Below are 17257 nucleotides of genomic sequence, written 5' to 3'. Positions count from 1 at the left end.
GACATGAGGGCCTAATTTGGTTGTGAACTAATAAATGTGTTTAGTGACAACTTTGTAACCATAGAAACTTATATAATATACCTAGATTTTTACGTCAAATTAAATAATCAAACCTTATATAATATATGTTTGGTGTAAGTTGCTTGTGAACATGTGGAGCCATATTCCACGCGGTTGCAACAGCTAATTAAGTTGTAAGAAGAAACAAATCACATAATAGGAAAATGAGAATATAAAAGTATTAAATTATTAAAATAATATTATGACCAAGACAAATCTAGGGTGTGAAATGATCATAGCAGCAAAAAATGTCCAGCTATCTATTCTAGAATCAATTGTTTCATTGTACTTTTACTTAAATTAGCTATTCTGTTAATTCTTCTTCAAACATGAACAATTAATTTACAAATCTTTTTATGAATTGCTTCTTTCGCCTCTTTTGTTGTTACATATTTGATTACCGAAGCTCAAGCAGAGACACCTCCATCAGAATCCATCATCTTAACATGAATTGCTTCAAGATTTTCAATATGATTTGTTGGGTAATTTGAATACCTGTTTGATTGCTACATTTGTTGTGTCTTAATAAAAAATCCAAGAAAATCAAATTTATAATTTAAAATAATGTAACCTTTAATTTGCCTATTAAAGATTTGAAAGTTAATATATAAATAAAATAAAAATCTTAGATGGATTGTACAACTTTTTAGAGATTTATTAACTTTGTAACTCCGCTATAATATAAAAAAAAAGGTCAAAAATATCCTTAAACTATATTTCGGCTCAAAACTACCCTTCCCGTCAAACTATTGGGTCAAAAATACCCTTCTTATTAACAGAAGTTGTTAAATGCCATGTGGATGCCACATTGCATGCCAATACTAATTACTCTTTTTTTCCACTGCCACATAGACTAAATCCCTAAATCCTAATTACTCTTTTTTTTCCCTCATTTCATTATTTTCCAGAAACGATTTCACCCCTAAATCCTAATGAAGAAATGCATTACCAAACATTAAGTAAAAACTAGAAATAAACATCACAAAATCTAGACAAAAACGAAACTTCAATGAGGAGAAGGGGTGAAATCGTGTCCGGAAAATAATGAAATGAGGGAAAAAAAAGAGTAATTAGGATTTAGGGATTTAGTCTATGTGGCAGTGGAAAAAAAGAGTAATTAGTATTGGCATGCAATGTGGCATCCACATGGCATTTAACAACTTCTGTTAATAAGAAGGGTATTTTTGACCCAATAGTTTGACGGGAAGGGTAGTTTTGAGCCGAAATATAGTTTAAGGATATATATGAGCTATTTCGGATAGTTTAAAGGTATTTTTGACCCTTTTCCGTTTTTTAAACAGTGCCTATGAGTATACAATATAACATATAAGGTGAATTATTGACCCCTTCTTATTAACGGAAGTTGTTAAATGCCATGTGGATGCCACATTGCATGCCAATACTAATTACTCTTTTTTTCCACTGCCACATAGACTAAATCCCTAAATCCTAATTACTCTTTTTTTTCCCTCATTTCATTATTTTCCAGAAACGATTTCACCCCTAAATCCTAATGAAGAAATGCATTACCAAACATTAAGTAAAAACTAGAAATAAACATCACAAAATCTAGACAAAAACGAAACTTCAATGAGGAGAAGGGGTGAAATCGTGTCCGGAAAATAATGAAATGAGGGAAAAAAAAGAGTAATTAGGATTTAGGGATTTAGTCTATGTGGCAGTGGAAAAAAAGAGTAATTAGTATTGGCATGCAATGTGGCATCCACATGGCATTTAACAACTTCCGTTAATAAGAAGGGTATTTTTGACCCAATAGTTTGACGGGAAGGGTAGTTTTGAGCCGAAATATAGTTTAAGGATATATATGAGCTATTTCGGATAGTTTAAAGGTATTTTTGACCCTTTTCCGTTTTTTAAACAGTGCCTATGAGTATACAATATAACATATAAGGTGAATTATTGACGAATTTTGTATATATGATATCCCAGTGGTGATGGATGCAAGGTCTTATGTGATGGGTTTATCTAAATTTTGATTCTGAATATATGTAAAAATTCATTAAATTTTCAACAAAACTATGATTTCAATAGTACAATAAGATCTTTTCATTGTTTTTATTTGATATAGGTGTAATTGAATTAGTTTTCCATAATTAAAAATATTTTTATAAACTTTGTTTACAATGAAATCAACACTGGATTAATCAAAGCTTGAGATAAGTGAAGTTGACTGGTAATCCAATTTGACCCACTCTTGCCATAAAAATTAAGACGGTGATTTAATTAATTTCATTAAATTGAACAATTAATCAAGGATCTATAGTTTGTGTACTATTAATTATTCTGGTATATTATTAATGGATACTATATATTTATTTGTTCGGTACAACCGCCATGTCGCACGTTTGTTCCAGTTAATATGTTAGATTATAACGCTTCAAATTAATAATCCAAATATTCTTGTATTAGTGGTTATTTTTGTTTGTTTTAAAGTTATTTTTTGTTTTTATCCTGTGTGCTCGATATAATTTTTGGGGCTCCTATTAATTTTTCACATACTTGAATTTCTTTCTTTTTTTAAAAAAAATAAAATCTAAAACATCTAATTAAAAATAGAAAATTGTATCCATCTAATCATGAAAGAAACAAAGAAAAATGAAACAAAAACATAACAAAAAGGAAGATAAAAAAACCTATACAAAAATTAAATATGGTATTAATCATAATTGACATGTCTTGCCATGAAAAATTTAATCAATAAACAAGCAAATAGTTGATTAATTCAGGGCTGACGCTCTCAACAAGATTTTCTCCTTAGGGTTCGAATCTAAGACTTCTGATTAAGGCTAATGAAGCAGTGTTGCACCACAACATGAGTTGGTTATTTAGAAACACTTTTAATTTTTCTAATATATTTTGATAAGTTATCAACAATGAAATGGTTCCATATTGATCTCTTTCATATATTATATCTCTAATGATGATGATGGTTTAGTTGTTGCATTTATAGTATTGGTTTATGAATTGATTAAAGTTGTCGTAGTTGCAAATTGTGTGCTTTTTTTCAAATGATGATATACAATTACTTTTTAAAAAAATTGCCATGTCACGAGTCAAGTCATCATTCATCAAATATGTATAATATTCATGCAAATTAATCATAACTCAACTTCTTAATATACACCCGTATAATTGCTTTAATCAAACAAGCTATAAAATAGAATCCTAAACCAAGAAACACATGACAAAGAATAAGTATAATCCTTTTTAAAAAAATTCTAGTTTACGCCGTTACAACAATTAGAAATTAGAAATATATACCCTTTGGGTCGTTTGGTTGGAAACAAGCTATCTCAGGATAAGTTATCCTGGAGTTAGCTATCCTGGGATAACTTATCCTATCACTATGATATAAATGGTGGGATAAGTTATCCCAAACATGACAACCAAACAACATAATGTTTTTTTATCCCATCACTATTATCAAGACGGTGATTAGTAACTAGTCACTAGAATTGAGACACAACTCAACTCCTATTGAAAAAATTGAAATGTCTCACAACGTTCTGAATCTAGCTCAGGTACCATTTTTATGAGCTGCTTTGAAATTTCCGATGAAATGAGGCAGGTAAACTTCACAATTGTATGTTGAGTATAAAAACTACTCATTTAGATATATATCGCCTGATTGACAATTTTCTTAACAATAACTAATAAGCTGCTAAAACATAATATAAAAAGGTCTTTACATTATTCATGGTAATTCTATAAGTAAAATTCGAAGAAAATAGTGTGTACGTATTCACAAACCTTACCTTACGTTGCAAAGATAAAAATATTATTTCCGATAGGTAACGATTGATGGAAACGCATGGGAGGTGCGCGTGGGGGAAAAGGAATAGTGACAAGATTCACATGTGATTGACGCCGTGGATTTCGGGGGCCATTTGGAAGTCAAAGCATTTGGTTGGAAGACAGACCGGAGAATATGAAAATGTTACCCCACATTTATCCATAATTACATTTTACTCCCCAAATTTTATTTATTTTATTTTGTCAAATAATCTCACTATATCGTAATGATTTTGATTAATATAAAATTTTATGAATTTATTAAAATATATATAATTTAATTTCTAAAAATAAAAAATAATAACTAGACTAAAATGACTTGATAACAGTATTTTAACTCCGTTTGCACTTTAATTTATAAAGTTAAATTAGTTGACTTAGTATAGATATATTTTGTTTAGCTATAACTAAATAATAGATATTTAGTTGATTTAATATAAAACACAATTTATAGTGCGAGTTCTTTTTCTAACTGTTTATTAGTATGAGTCGTTAATCAGAGGCTTGCGATGAGAGATGTAAGATCTCTTTATTATTAATTAAATATTTTGTATTTAAATTTTGAATATGAGACTTTATTTTAGATGGGAAGTACTTATTTTTATGAACTTATGTGATTCAAACTAAAATTACTCGAATATTAATATAAATATTAATAATTAATAACAAAATAAAATAATGAAAAATCTTAAATATAGCTCTACGTGCCAATCAGTTACTCATTGGCCGACTCAAGTGATAAGTCGGCCTATTCCATTTGCTTAAAGAAATAATAAAATAATCACCAAAGACCAATATTTATTGTCATGATGGTTGAGGTCTTTTTACTCTTAATTAGAGATTTTAAATTAAAGTTTTTTTTTAAAAAAAAATGTTGGAAGCTTTGTTCTTGTAAATGGAACTTGTAATGAATAAATTTGAATTTAATCAAGTTTTTACGCAAATATCAGATATCGAGCGGAAAAAATGAATTACCAAAGTGCCCATTCTCTTATTTCTTTTTATAATTTTATTTCTTAGAAGTCACATGCAAGGAGGTCCTATTCAGAGTAAGTGCATAACAGAAAAGTTGTTGACAAGAAAGTCAGTCCAAAGTTTTAAATATACTTGCCTTCAATTTTTTAATAATTTTTTTTTGGAATTATGTTACGCAATATAGTTTAGAAAAAGAAACTGTAATTTCACAATATTTTCAAGGAATTAAAGTATGTAAATAAGAATTGAACATATAGTTAGTTGAAAAGTTGTAGTATGAGAAAAAAAAACATGAACCATACCTAATCATGCAATTTTTCTGTTTCACGTTTAGAAAAAAGAAAGAAGGTGATAACGTCATATTTTTCTTTTAATTTCTTATTCGATATTTAATACTAGTATTTATTTGGGGGCATGAATTTGCGTAGAAAGGTTTAGATCATATATTTATATTAGAAAATTCATTAAAATATATAAATATTTAATTGTAAACTCATCAGTAAACTAAAACGAGTTATAGGTTCAATGAAATTAATTCCTAGGATGGTCAACTTATGGAAATATACTACTAACTAATTCACCTTTATATTTTTTTACGACACACTCAAATTTGCCTTTTGATACATAAAATATATACAAGACATATATTTGATATGTTATATCATGCTTTAACATCCTCATAAGTTGTGTGCATGACTTCAATGATACGCTTAAAACACATAAATTTTAGATCTTAGCTCCATCATTCTATATTTATAATTTAAACTTCTTGACTTGGTTTTTTCTATGACGACCTATTCTTGCTCAATGCACAATTGATTATAAAGAAAAGTTCAATTTGTCAATAACATCCAAGGACCAAGATATTGATTGATTATATTCAAAAAGTATTTGATTAAGACTTAGTCATTTCTTAAGATTTCTCTTGTATTATAATTGATGTGAATATTGAATTATTATAATTTATTAATTTATATAAGTGGGATATATGTATTTCTCTATCTCTCTTTTTTCTTTAAAAATAAGAAGAGATAATATCAAATTGGATAGAGTGGAATGAAGGAATAACTTTTTATCCAACTCCTTTTTGAATTGTAAGAATTGGAATAGGTTGAAAATTTGCTCTAAAAAGAACAAATACCTTTGAGAATGCAAAATGACAAATTTTGTGGATTCAATTCTTATTGTCCCCATCCTTCTTCTATTCTTTTATAATTTTATGTAATAAAAGATTAAATCTTTTCCATGTTATTAAGCAAACTCTTTTAGAAAAGATTTTAAAATTACGTTTTCTAAGAAAAAAAATACTTAGAGCGATTTGCTTAAATGTAGAAACTCTTTTCAGAACGTTACAAAATTATTTGCTTAAATATAGAAACTCTTTTTGAGACGTTACAAAACTTGTTAAAAATAATATTTTACACTATTTTAACGGGTCACCTTAATTTTTTTTACGTTAATCAATAACACAATAAATACAAAGCATATATTGATTTACAATGTTGTTTTCATTTTCATTTAATAAAAGTGATCTGTTATTTTTTCTTTTGCCTCTTAAATATCATGCACTTATTAAAGTGAGTATCAAGTTTACTCTTAAACTGTTAAAGTGATAATTATTTTCAAATATTTTCTAAAGTTAAATTGACTAATAATTTAAGAAAAACAAAAGAGAATTACTAGAATAATAAGCATCTCTACCTTTAAATTTATGATAGCGGATTTAAGTCATAAATGAAACAAAAAGTAACTTAGTAATTACTCACTCCATCACAATTTATATGATATTGTTTGATTGAATACATAATTTAAGAGATATGAGAAAATTTTATAATATCCAAAACTACTCTAAAATAATAAATTATCTTTTTCTAACAAAAATAGTTTTCTTCTCCCGAAAGAGAAAAAGAGAAAAAGAAAACGCGCCAAGTTGCGCAATTTAGCAGAAAGGGCGTAGGATAAGGTAATTAACAGCTCATATATTCCAGCTTTTTATTTTATTTTATTTTAGTGTTAACGCCGAACCAAATAAGGGATGCGTTTCTCGGACATTGTCAGCACATGTTATTTACATCTAAATATGCAACAAACAAATCACCATTTCTTCAAATCTATACACAAATAGCATCTTCTTCTTCTTTTTTCCGAAACCCAAAATCTTCAAACAAAAAATAACACCAAAAACTCCATTTTTATTGTGCAACATTGACAATAACATTTTTTTTAGTGTTCAAAGGTAAATTAAAATTAAAACAGTATTGTATATGCACTACAATGGATTTTTTATTTTTTTTGCAGAATTTGAAATGTGGGGATCTGTGTTTCTCGATGATCCAAATTCTAAGATATTTTGTTTTTTTTTCTTCTCATTTTTATCCGTGTAAAAATACATTTTATTTTTTGCTATTTATGAATTTGGAATGTGGGTTTTTTGATTTGTTAGTGAGAAGATCTTTGATTGTATTAGAAATGTTCTATTTTTTTTGTATGAATGGAAGAAATTTAATTTTGTATGATCGTGTATTTGATTAGATTGTGTTTTTTTTTTTTAAAGATGTATTGATTTGGGTGTTTTAATTTGTATAGGTAATTGTTGGATTTGCGTTGACTGATTGTGTTAACAGCCAATGAAAGAGGATTAGTTATATTTTGTTTGGAGAAGAAGATATAATTTTTTTGTGATTTGGAAAGGGACCAAATTATGTTGTCTAAGGGTGAACATCAGACGGTCCCATTATCTGTGTTGTTGAAGCGTGAATTGGCTAATGAGAAGATTGAAAGTCCGGAGCTTTCTCATGGTCAAGCTAGTCAGAGCAAAAAAGGCGAAGATTTTACGTTTGTCAAGGCAGAATGCCAAAGAGTTTTGGGTGATGGAGTAGCTACATATTCTGTTTTTGGAGTAAGATTTTTCAGACAAATGTTTCATTTATATGCTAATGTTGTAATTCATGCTTGTATATGTCTATATGTGTTTGATATTTGTTATTGTTGGATTATTAGATAGATTTATTGTTTGAGAAGGATAGTTTTGACTTTGTTGGATTGTGTAAGATGCAAGTCGAGAACACTTTGTTTGTTCCGATTATCATTGACAAGGAACTGCTAACTCATTTGTTCAAATGCAACATCTAGTAAGTAGAGGTGTATATTGAGGTTGTTTCATTGCAAAAGTTTGATTGCCCCATTTGGTTAGGCTATTTAGCGATGGAGATGAAAGTGGAACTTAAGGTGTGGGATGGTGTACTGATAGCTCTTGTGTGGGTTGTATGGAAGGAGAGAAATAGGAGAGGCGTTTGAAGGGATAGAAATATGATTTTGTAAATCTAAAGGAATAATCGTATATCTTTAGTTTCCTTTTTGTGCACCCATGAGGTCCTGGTGGTATACGTGATTGAGTGTCCTCCGTAGAATCATGATTTTGCAGAGATTCTCTAGTTTTTGGTATTTGAAACTAGTTAATACGATATTATGTAGCAGTGATGCAACTCTGGTTACAGACTAACCTGCTGTTTGTTGTCTAGTATTGGATGTCTTGTGAATTTGGTCGACTTATTGAAGTATAATGGCATCTCTGATTGTTCAATCTGTGCCATTGGTTATGTTTTTGACTTGTAGAACTTATAAGATATAGTTTCCATCTTTGCGTTTATAAGTCCGTAATCACATTGTTATGTTTTCTACTCTATGCAGAATTAGCTTTTAAGTTTTGTCTTTTTCCTTTTCTCATTTTCATTTCTTCAACTTTAATGCTTTTCCAAATAAAGAATTTCTGTGTTGATCACTACCTAACATCTCTGTTGACCTGGAAATTCTGTTTAAGATGTTAAATTTCAATAATCGCACTTACCATTTCCTTTCTTAAATAACGTCCGTCTAATATTTGTGATCTCCCATCTTTGCAGTTATTTGATGGGCACAATGGGTCAGCGGCCGCTATATATTCTAAAGAAAATCTCTTGCAGAATGTCTTGAGTGCTATTCCTCCTGATCTTAGTAGAGATGAATGGGTTGCAGCACTGCCTAGAGCTTTGGTTGCAGGATTTGTGAAAACGGATAAAGATTTCCAAGAAAAAGGTATGAGTAGTGTTTCTTCATTAATTTCTGGAAACAAGATATTGCAATTTGGTGTGTATAACAAGAGCCAGTGAGTGAATTATATTTAAAGTGGAGAAGTAATTCCTGATGCCCCTGTTGACTTTTTGTTGTGAATTACCTGAACCCTAAGTTGCCCGGATCCTTCACTTTCGGTGTCGCTCCCATGGGTGTGGGTATGGGATACTTACTGGATTTGTTCAACCGGTTTTAGGTACTTTGGTCAAAATTGACGGATATATTCCGGGATAAATATAATGGTTTATGTAATCAAATCGTGAGCCAAGGTGAAATTGAAGAAAATGGAGTACCTTGTGTATAGAAATTTCTATATCAGTCCATTTCCTTATATCACCTTCTGGGAATCTCCTCTTGATCAATATTTTCTCCTCGGAATACCTTGTAAATTTTCCTCATAATGTCTCATAATTTAGACATATAACTCTATTTTTAGATATTTTGAATTATTTTCCGAATTCCCGCACCCGTATCCGTATATAGATCTGTATCCTTGAGTCTTAAAATTTGGATCGTGAAGGATCCGAGCTCTATATCCGCACCCGATTCTGATCAACTTAGCCTGAACTCATTGAAGGATGCAGCGAAAATGCTTTGACGTCCTTACATTATTATGCCATGAAATGTAGATAATCAAGGAAACCTTGTAATTTTGGTTATGTGCTGGTATTAGGCCTGCTTGATCAAACATGGCACATAAGGCATGTGATATTCCATTTGTTGATGCAAGACTTGTTATTACTTTGGGGCTTCTGAATTTGTATTTGCTTCCGATGATATTATACACGTTTCCTTCAGCTCTTGGCCTCTTGCTATATGTTTTTTTTCCCTTCTGGCTTGGCTTCAAATATTAATATCTCCGCTATAGTTGACTTTTCTCAAAGAAGAAACAATCTAATTGTCTGCTACTATACTATGCATTTCCTGACATTGTATTGTGTCAAACTTGCAGCAAAAACCTCAGGGACAACAGTCACGTTTGTCATAATTGAAGGATGGGTTGTAACAGTTGCATCAGTTGGCGATTCTCGATGCATACTTGAATCTGCTGAAGGCGGAATTTATTATCTATCAGCCGATCATAGGCTTGATTGCAATGAAGAGGAGTAAGATTAATGCCTTTAGCCAATTAATTAGTATGCTTTCACCTCTTGCATTAAGGTATTGATTGTTTTTGTTTTCAATTGAATAGGAGGGAACGTATAACAGCCTGTGGTGGAGAAGTTGGTCGGCTTAATGCTGGTGGCGGTACAGAGGTATGTTGGTGGTCTTGTTACATATGCTCTCTGGTTTTAAAACATTACTGCACCCTACCCCACCCCACACACATACATTCTTGTTGTCTTTTTCGTTTTCATTTCTCCAACTTCCTTCTTCGGGAAGAAGTTTCAAAGTGGGTTAGCTTTGTGCTTTATGTCTTACCAGTGATTTAAATTTATTTCAGATTGGTCCTTTGAGATGTTGGCCTGGTGGACTCTGCCTCTCGAGATCCATTGGAGATATGGATGTTGGCGAATATATAGTTCCTGTACCCTATGTGAAGCAAGTAAAGGTTGGTGTACCATGTATTATGCTTGCTTTTATGTGCTTGATCTCATTGCTTCATTTCCCTTGTGTATCTGCAATGACGTGTAGCTCAAGTTAACTTGAAAAGACTACTTCTTCCCTGTATTCTATAGTGATTGTCAAATTTGGGATATGGATATTGGATAGTATAGTTTGACTTGAGGTGCTACTCTAAAGCATTTAATATTTCTTGATTGAATGTCAATAAATATTGTGCTTGACGGTGAGGTGGACTCTAGTCAGGATTGCTCTTCTTCTTTAGTTTTCCCCTTAAATGATTTCCATAGTGTAGTGGTTTTGCAATTATTTTATTTTTTTGTTGCTTTGGATGCTTGTTTGACGATACACAATTATTATAAGCCTTTTAATCCAGTCTTGATTGGTGCAAATATTGGGGGAGAAAGTGTATTGGTTCCTGATTTAGTTTGTCTGTCCCTGAAATCTTTTTTTGTATGTTTGCGTTGAAGTATAAAGTCAGAAAATTACCATCATTAGGTTGGCATCAATGAGATCATCCCTTTTCAAGAACTCAATGTGATTGTGCGAGGTGGTGGGGTGGGTGGGGGAGATAGAGTTCATAGTACTTGTGGTTGCTGGATCTTAGCATGAAGAAATGTAAGGGGATATTATGAGCTATGCCTAGAAACCTCCGAACATTGTGGACCTGATTCTTTTCTTCAGATAAAGAAAGAATTTTATTTTTCATTTGTGTGTTCCTATAATCTAGAATGACAACTTTAGATGGGCCTGATTGCTGGTGTTGTATTTGCCCAAGCTCTTTTTTTCCCCTTATTGAATGTCATATCTGTTCTAAAACATTCTAAATATTTGTCAACAGCTAACACCAGCTGGTGGAAGGCTAGTAATAGCAAGTGACGGCGTCTGGGATGCTTTGTCTGCTGAATCGGCTATTGAATGTAGTCGTGGAATGCCTGCAGATGCTGCAGCTTCTCAAATTGTTAAAGTATGATCATTACGTGATATCTTATTGATTTATTATGATATTATTTCCTTCATTAATTTTGCTTCTATCTAGTCTTAACTCTTCCTCCAATTTGCAGGACGCCGTACAGCCAAAAGGGATTCGAGATGATACAACCTGTATTGTGGTCGATATACAGCTCCCAGAAAAATCAAATCCTCCTCCGCCACCACCACCCAAAAGGTCAGGAAAAGGAGTATTCAAGTGTATGTTTCGCAAGAAGACTTCCGAGTCATCTTCTAATATTCAGAAAGATTTTTGTGAACCGGATGTTGTGGAAGAACTATTTGAGGAAGGATCCGCATCACTTTCAGACAGGTTTTGTCTCATGCTAAGTGTGTCCCATTTCAGTTATTGCAATGTCTCAGATCTCGTGTTATATTTGCTTTCTTCCCATAATTGCAGGTTAGACGCAAAATATCCAGTCTGCAACATGTTTAAGTTATTCATATGTGCCGTCTGTCAAGTAGAGATAAAGCCCGGACAAGGTGTTTCAATACATGCTGGCTCCTCGAATACAAGAAGTTCACGGCCATGGGACGGCCCTTTCCTTTGCTCAAGCTGCCAAGAGAAGAAAGAAGCTATGGAAGGACGGAGACCTTTTGGAGGTCAGTTGCCTCACTCTCTGTAGCCACACTGCACTCATTTGCCTTGAAATATATCGATAACCCTTACTTTACTATTTGCTGCAGATGGAAGATACAGTAGTGAGTGACTAGTTAAGCAAATATGCATACTAACGACTGCTTCATAGACTATTTACAATTGAGAGGTATGCCATCGTTGTCCTAATGGTTCATTCTGTTTCAGTAAACAAACAACGCGAAATGGCTTCTGTGACTTGTGAAATACATGCATTAGTACTTCTAGTTTGCCTTCTCTAGCTCAGAAATTGGAGCTCTGAACTGCATAGTACATAGTTGGGCCATTTCTAAAAAACGGTTCACATTTGGAATATGTTTAAGGATATCTTAATTCAAGGCCTTATTAAAGCACATCAGAGATAATATCTATGATTATGTTCAAATGTACACTAAAATAGTGAATTAATGGCGTGGCAACGATCGCCATTTTTCGTTGTAACATCATTAGTTAGTAAAGTTTGATTAGGATTCTTTTGAGTCTTGTTTTTGTTTTCCTCTTTGCCCTCTACCAGGAGAAACTTGCTGATCATCTTCTTATTAAATTAATTCTTGTATTATACATTAATCACTCCCTTCTCAAGCAAGAAGTGCAAGCATTGGAAACTGGCACGTATTTCGTATATTTGGCTTATTTTTACTGTATTTCATATGACGATGATATGAAATGAACTTAAATGAAGAAGTGTGGATTCATATGGACGTTGTTTTCGATATTTGTCTGATTGATTTATCATATTAATGTTGAAAATATCAATATACAGCATATCCTTGCATTCTTTTGCCGACTTTTATTTTAAAATTTCTGGAATTTTACACAATTTTAGGCATGTAAATGTAAATTCTGGACTTGCAATGATGTGACAATGTACCAAAAAATTGGAGTATTGGAAAGCAACAACACAAATGAGATCTTCTTGGTCTGGAATTGTTCTTTCCTTTGTCAAATCACATTCTTTCATCTGAAAAAACCAGAAAAAAAATTATTTGTGATTTCTTTGTGAGGAGCCATTAATATTTGCTATAGTGTACACTCTCCTATCATATACTATACAAAACAATGATAGGACATAATTAAGTTGATAAAAATGTCCTCTTTCTAGTGGATTTAACCTTAACATGGTATCAGAGAGAGTGAGACATATGATTCTTTATTTATCTTGTGTTGGACCGTATATTGTGTTGTCTACGTCCTATCTAGGCATTGGATTTGCTATGTATGGACCAGAGGAGGATGTAACTAATAACCAACAGGTTCAGCTGCACTCGATATTTTCAGCGTTGAACTTAAATATGTGTGTTTGTGGAAACACACTCAAAAAGCCTTCAACTCTAGATTTGTCAAATTTAAATTCTGAATCGGCACTTTAGGAAAGGACATAGAGAAACAAACATGGTATAAAACAAAGAGTTGATGGTCAAAGCACAAATAATATCCTTAGTGGAAAAACTTTATTTTTCTTGTTTTGCCCACTAAGCAACTTGAAACCTACATCCCCTTCTTCTTTTTTTTCCCTTTCTCAAAAGACTATGAATTATAGGATGGCAAGACAAGAAACAAGTAAACATCTCTTATCTTTAGCTTAGAATATATGAGTATATGATGAATAATTATATTATATACATAAAATATGAGTGGTTAATTTTGGTGGAGAAAAAGAGTATGGCCACTCAAATAATGGCTCTATGATTGAGATGTTGACCTTAACTAAGTAGCCAAAATTGTTCTTGTGGTCTAACCATGTTCTCAAAAATGGACCACTTGGTACACGTGTGTTTGGCCCCACCAACCCCCCACCCCAACTCCAATCCTTACCTAATTGTTCTACATATTTTTTCCCACTTTGAAGTTCCGACTAAATTCGGATCGACACTGTATGATCTATTTGGGTGACCCTCCCAATAGGATTTTTTCTAGGACTCGAACCCAAGTCCTTTGATTAAGAACGAAATAGTCTCACCACCGCACCACGACCCATGGTTCTATAACTCTCTTACTACAACTTTCCTATGTTCTTTTTGGTCTTTCCTTAACTCCCAACTTTAATTTTAATGCACTTTACTTTTATTTCAACTGCTATCTTTTAAACACTTTGTACCATATTATGCTCCACTTATCTTTTCATATAAATCATTTACCTTCTTTAGAAAGAATCAATGAGATTTATGGAGCAGTTATTTTGGTATTAAATGAGGTTTTTTTTTGGTTGATTTATGCAAATGTTACTTTATTAAGTTATCATTTAAACTTTATCGTATTTTTAGAAGTACGACAAATATAGTCCTTGGGAAATTATACTTTTGAACATCTTTATACTTAAGAATTAATATTAATTCACATATTATTCAACTTCACAGACAAACATTAGATTGTCATTTGTTGTTTAGCTATAACTTACAAAATGTTAGATCATGGTCTAATCGTCTTATTGTTCTTCCATAAGATTTTCAGTTTGTTCAAAATAGATATTTAGATCAAGATCTTACTGATTATCGGAAAAAAAAAGATGTTAGTGGACACAACATATGGGGCCAATAAGATGAGGCATAACATGCAACCCTTACGTGCATTAACTATATGGTGTTTTGTTCAATTCGTCTAGATAGATTGAACCTTTTGAAGTATATACTATAGTATCCATTAATATTAGCAACACATTTTTCTTTTTTTCTTTTTTTTTCTTTTTTTGTTTGTTAGGCAAAATTTCAAGTTGAAAGGTGAACCAAGAAGCTCTAAAAAGTCACAGATTTAAATGTCATTCGAGTTGTCTTTTGAAAATAGATTATGACATTTTTGGTAGGGACATTAAATATGAATAAATCATTTGCATTTAATATTATTGATTGGCATTACTGAGACAAAATATCTACTCGTATCTAAATTTGTACATAGAATAAGTGTGCGTACTATACATATAGAGAGTGACTTATAATTATAATAATAATATTCAATATAATGCCACCTAACTTGTCTCTATCATTATATTGAATCCTTTCACGGGTTCTCACCATTTTATTCTTCCCAACAATCTTGCTAAAGATTTTTTATTATTATTAATTACACTCCGTTTGAATGATACTAGTTGTATACTTGTAGGTTTTTGTCTTTTGTGTCTATCGTTATGTGTTGTTTATTCTGTTTTGATTACTACTCTATTTTCTTGTTGTTATTGCTTCTTTTGTCGACTGTACACTATTTTTCTTATTTAACTGTTATGCTTTCTTCGTCGTTTTCTTCTTCTTTCACTTGGGTATACTTGAGCCGAGGGTCTTTCGGAAACAATCTATCTACCTCCACGAGGTAGTGTAAGGTTTGCGTACATTTTATTCTCTCAAATCTCACTTAGTGGGATTTCTATGTTGTTATTGTTGTTGTACCGTTTTCTGTCGTTATGTAATGTCACATATCAATAATTTAAATAATAAATCTACGAGAGAAATAGAATATGAGGTAGAAATACTATAAAAAGGTAGGATAAAAAATAAAATAAAACTATTAAATAATAATATAAGATAAAATGAGAGAAAATATTAAAGTAACGATGCGATCAGATTGAAATTCAGACAAAGGATTGTTAAGTCAAACTTTAGCAAAAAAAATCAAGCCAAACTTAGATAAAAATGATTGAAGTTAGCTTGAAGAAGCAAATATCAAATGATTAAATACGTATTACACATGTAAATCAAATGATGGTCCCAAAATAAACTATTATGTACACTTGCCCCAATAAACTTGTGTATTGTACAGTAGATATGTTTTACTATCACATTAAAATAGAGTTAATTTCCATTAAAATATAGTAAACGTAAGTGATGCTAGTGACACGAGAGAAGATTTGCTACCTAGAGTCTAAAAGGGGTTATATTATTAACAAATAAATATGCTATTCCCAAGCCATTTGCGTGCAGAAAAAAGACATTAAAGTTGAAATTACCTAAGTGCATCATACAAATATCATCTGTTTGATTTGATCTAATCAAAGATTCTTCTTGAAAAAGGTGTACTCCATTTTCGAGCTCTAAGTATGAAAAAATTATGTTAGAAACATTAACATCAAATAAGTCATGAAATGCACAATTCAGATTTAATGGAAGGACTTCGAACAGGGTGAGAAGCCATAAGCAAATAAGGTGCACTCCATTTTAGCATGAGTTCTCACGTACCTATATGTGACAAAGTATTACAAAATCAAGTCCCAAAAATAGATACTTTTGGTAACAATCTTTGCTGAGGTGCAATTAGAATTTTAAGTCGATATGTTACTAACATAAATAATCGTTAATCCAATTAATTAAATTTTAAAATATATATCCATAAATGTATAGTCCATGTTATAATTAGTCTATAACTATATGAAATCAATGAGAAAATCTATGCAAGATTATTTTATGAAAAATAAAAAATGAAATAAATAATACTATATGAATAACCCATCTTGCATAACTAATACCTATATAAAATGATACATAAATTTCCTCGTTACTAGTTCTAATATTATAATATCTACCTAACTTTTACCGTCTATCAAACGATCCCTCAATGCATACCAAATAAAAATATAATACACATATATAGTTTGTGTTAAGACAAGTAGTACATTTACACTATCCATCCCATGACTAGTACTAGTAGACGACAGTACATTTATACTTTAAAAATAGTATAGTACTCCCTCCGTCCCATTTTATATGATGTACTTTGATTTGGCACAAACTTTAAGAAAAATGGAAAGACTTTTAAAACTTGTGGTCCAAAATGAATGATAGAAATTTGTGTGGTTGTAAATCATTTCATTAAGGGTAAAAAAGACATTTTATAGGCAAATTGTTACTTAAAATAGAAATGTGTCATTCTTTTTGGGACTGACTAAAAAGGAAAGTAAGTCATATAAATTGGGACAGAGGGAGTAGTATGTTTTTTTGCCTATGGATTTTGGCCCCCCAAAATAAAACTGCTATAAAAACCTTGGATTTTGTTCTGTCAGTGTACTTTTCCTGAAATTAGCACCTTATACCTGCTCATATATATATGTATATAAAATAAAAATATATATATACCCCACTTCAATTAGCCCAAAAAAATAAATCAATCTCCTTCTCGAATCCACCA

General features: G+C 31.4%; 1 protein-coding gene across 1 annotated transcript; it reads left to right on the top strand.

The window, feature by feature from the left end:
- The first annotated feature begins 6871 nt into the window (after positions 1-6871).
- Positions 6872-12861, top strand: LOC102602627 (probable protein phosphatase 2C 12). Its single transcript, XM_006354837.2, has 10 exons — positions 6872-7084; positions 7435-7747; positions 8751-8922; positions 9911-10064; positions 10151-10214; positions 10403-10510; positions 11363-11488; positions 11586-11824; positions 11912-12114; positions 12199-12861. Exons 2-10 carry the CDS (start codon positions 7550-7552, stop codon positions 12219-12221), a joined length of 1287 nt encoding a protein of 428 aa, XP_006354899.1. The 5' UTR covers positions 6872-7084; positions 7435-7549; the 3' UTR covers positions 12222-12861.
- The last annotated feature ends 4396 nt before the right edge of the window (positions 12862-17257 follow it).

This window comes from Solanum tuberosum, unplaced genomic scaffold (genome assembly GCF_000226075.1).
Source record: "Solanum tuberosum cultivar DM 1-3 516 R44 unplaced genomic scaffold, SolTub_3.0 scf00184, whole genome shotgun sequence".
NCBI classification, from domain to species: Eukaryota; Viridiplantae; Streptophyta; class Magnoliopsida; order Solanales; family Solanaceae; genus Solanum; species Solanum tuberosum.
The sequence above is the reverse complement of the archived record's forward strand: the minus strand, read 5'-3'. Positions and strand labels throughout refer to the sequence as shown.